Source organism: Etheostoma spectabile, unplaced genomic scaffold (genome assembly GCF_008692095.1).
Source record: "Etheostoma spectabile isolate EspeVRDwgs_2016 unplaced genomic scaffold, UIUC_Espe_1.0 scaffold00002605, whole genome shotgun sequence".
Classification (NCBI taxonomy): Eukaryota; Metazoa; Chordata; class Actinopteri; order Perciformes; family Percidae; genus Etheostoma; species Etheostoma spectabile.
In genome coordinates, this window is record NW_022602923.1 from 1 (window position 1) to 3,710 (window position 3,710).

The following is a 3,710-nucleotide window of genomic DNA, read 5'->3' on the forward strand; positions in this document are numbered from 1 at the left end:
GTTGAGGTTGCCCACCTCCTCTCGCATGGTGATCTCCTCCACCTCGCTCTGGTTTCAAGTTGAACTGCTGAGCAACGTCAATATCACTGTACAAAACAAACCAACATCAATTCCCTGTTTATCTTGTATTTACAGCACTTTTCTTCAAATCATTTTTTTTTCACGAGCACTGGAAAAAGAGGAAATGTGCTGCTAAAATATATCCGCACTGCAAGGTTTATTTAGTGTCTTCTAGCAGATATTTTGTGATGATGTGCTTGTCCGCTAACCTGTTTTGTCTCTTAAAATTCGTGTGTTGGTAGTGATTACCTACATTTCCCAGAATATAGAAATATGTTATATGTGCAGGTGAAGAGAAAGAGCAAGAGCCATCATAGAAAGAAAAACCATGCATGGTTACATGTTATTTATAATAATCAATTTCACAGGTAGACATTACTAGAAAGAATTAAAATTTATGTTGTGTACCCAGCATCTCTCTACTGCCTCTCTTCCTCTCTCCAAACACTTTTCCACCTCCCCCAGTCACCTGACTCTCACACCCAGCCACTCCTCACATCATGTGGTAACCCCTTTGAGCCCTTCCCATCATCGACCTTCCCCACCCACATGCTCACCTGTTTCCACTTTTGCTCATCAGCCCTGCAAAACATACCAGACACTCTAACTGGAATCTGTATTTGTCCGGCCATCTTTGGTTTGGACTTTTCTACCCATGCCAGTAAACTCATGTCCCTCTATTTTGTCATTGAATCCCTGAACTGTTTCTGTCAAAAACAGTGCTTTTGTTTTGATCACTGGGTTTAGCACAGTTCAATTTAGTTTCTATTATAGCATTTAGTTTCTTTTATACTGTACCTCTAACTACTGCGCTCTCTGGAAGAAGTAGACCGACAGAGAACTCACTCTAGATCTGGTAGTGGCTGGTCAAAATCATGGAACTCCTCAGGAAGCGTGATAGCGTTGTAGGCTGCTTCTCTGTTCTCCTCTGGAAGATCCACCACACCTGAAACACCACAAACAGGAAGAGAGTAACAGCATGTGGATAAATCAGACTGAGTTTGATAATATTTCTATGTACAGAAGCAGTTTTAAGAACCATCCTACAATTGGTGCTCAAGTACAGAAAAACCAAGAACAGTTGGACAGATTGGTGATTATAATATAATGAAATAACTGAATACATTGTGTATATGTTTTTTCATATATAGACATAAGGTGAAGGAATCAGTTTATTTGTACAGTATAAGTATTGCATGTAGGTGTGCATACATTGGGTTTCTTTGTTTCTTTAAGAGTCAACACGCATCAAAAGAACTTGCTGCATGCTCTCATTTTAGAGGTAAATATGTATGAACTCTGTATACTGTCATAATTATACTGTAGAATATATTTAATAATTTTGGCATGTGTACATGCAATTGTGTAGATACAGCTATTCAATGAAAGTTACTACTAGGGACTTTTATTTTGATTTTGGCGGGCCCCTTTAGCATTTTCCTGAGCACTACCACCTTGTGTCGTAAATACAGCATCTGCCAGACTCCAGCGATGGCAAAGCTCTGCTCCTGGCCAGAAAATAGCAAATAGTAACTCTGATGGACTTGTTTGCTTATCTAGGTCATATGTAGGCATCAGTGTTCAATTGAGACTGTTTCACAACTAGTTAAAAACTCTTAGAGTTTGCACCCCATGTACAAAGGCTCAGTCCTTGTTGCAGCGGCTGCAGGTTCAACTCTGCTCGTCCCCCTCTCTCTCCCTTCACATCTTTGGCTTCAGCAGAGGCTCAGAACTCGCCGCAGCAGCAGCAGGTTCAATTCCGAGCTGTGGCTCTTTGCTGCATGTCATTCCCCCTCTCTCTCCCCTTTCATTTCTAAGCTGTCCTCTCAAAAATGCCAAAAATAAGCTTTCAAAAAACTAGTATAACTTTAACAAATATTACCTTTCTCAACGGACATGAGAAAGGCTTCAATCTCTGACTGACACTTTATGTCATTTGGACCACTGGAGGAAAGCATAGAATCAGTCACTGCTGATAGTTTTTATTTGACTCATAAGTTACATTTTGCCCCCAACCTGGTCTAAACGCCATCTTGATTTTGATGAAGGCCTCGTTACAGTCTGCCAGCAGGTACTTGGCCTTCCTGTGGTAGATCCTTACCACCCCCAGCAGCAGATGCCCTGATGTCCGTAAAGCCATTTTAACCTATAAAAAAAAGGTATGTGCATTAATGGTCAGTGCTGATAATGTAATATAAATCTGCATTTTATAAAATGTGTAAAACTGCCACAAACATTGCATTGTGTCTGTCTTACATCAGTACAGAGATGCAACTCTGTTAATAATACTAAATCTCAACTAAGGGTTATTTAAATGCATTCAATAAAATAATCACGTTACAAAGGCCCTTAATTATGTGTAAAAAACTAAGTCTAACAAGCAGGGACGAAACTCAAAATACTAATTTTGGAATGACATAAAAATTAAATTAAACAAATGTGTCAGTAATGTTTTGCATTTGAGACAATACAACCAACTGTTAGCTGTAGTTATTTGTTAGACCACAAAGAATGTTTTATCACTAGATGATACAAGGATCATTGATGGACATAAAAAGACAGTTGAGACATATCAATGATTAAAGTTTAATAATACATCAGCCATTTGATGGGACTTAAAGTAAATGTTGGGAATGCATGATACATTTTGTAATATATTAACTAACATCAAAAGCTGTCTGTTTTATATCTTAACTTTTTGACCCAAATCAGAGTGAGCCTAAAATACCAATCGGGTCCCAAAAGTATATACAACAAAACCTTTGTAATTATAGGATGACTGGTTGTAGATCAAGAAATGATAACAAAAGGACACTTAAAACTATCAGCTCTGTGAAAGGGAAGACCCTGAGAAATTACCTTGGGTGAGATGATGCTCTCCACGCTGCTCTCTAGATTGCATTCAAAGACATGTGCCTTGGTCAGCTTCTTGTCCCAGTGGGCCGCCAGCCAGATTTTGGCCAGCGGCCCACGTTTGCTGAGAACAAAGTGGGCATAAAACATCTCAGTGCCTTCTCACCACAAGGGAAAGGGGAAGGGAGGCCTGGAGAGAGGAAATAACACAAAGACAGAACATGTTGTAGGCTATCTGATTGAAATCATAACACTAAATAGGTAAACAAAGTGACAGTTGAAAGGACACATTCATTGTGTGGTCTAAGTGTTTGCAGGCAGACTCTTTAAAGATGCAGATATGGTTGCCTTGCTAAATGGGAGTAATGACAACAGTTAACAGAAGGATGCAAGCTGATTAATTAGACATTTCTTAACCACAGTGATTAGCTATGGCCATAAAGTCATCAAACGTTAGATATTAGACTGTTATCACTGTAAACGAAATGAGTCAGCAACGTTAACGTTACACAGGTAAGCATTTTCGTGGCAAAAAAAACAGACAGGCATTTGTATTCGTCAATGTCTTTATAATGACAGTTGCATTTAACCGCATTAACCGGTGACGCTCTATACCCTGTGTCACAACAGGTGACGATGCAGACAACCTAGCCGTTAAAAACCTGAGTACCCCGGAGCCAGTGTGTCTTTGTTAAAACCGATAATTAACAGAAATCACATCAAACATAAGCCTAAATTACTCACCGGATAGTCGTTTTGTGCTTATCGTGTTTTACCGGCCGTGGTGGTGCTGCTGC

General features: G+C 39.5%; 1 protein-coding gene across 1 annotated transcript; it reads right to left on the bottom strand.

Annotated features, from left to right (window-relative positions):
* Positions 1-15: 15 nt before the first annotated feature.
* LOC116676016 (double-strand-break repair protein rad21 homolog) lies at positions 16-3,311 on the bottom strand (the record flags this gene model as incomplete). The annotated part of the gene is made up of 4 exons (XM_032507429.1): positions 2,920-3,311; positions 2,077-2,206; positions 907-1,006; positions 16-86 (listed from the first exon to the last, which is right to left on the bottom strand). Coding segments are annotated over exons 1-4 (445 nt in total), but the record flags the coding sequence as incomplete, so codon positions are not given.
* Between the last annotated feature and the right edge of the window lie 399 nt (positions 3,312-3,710).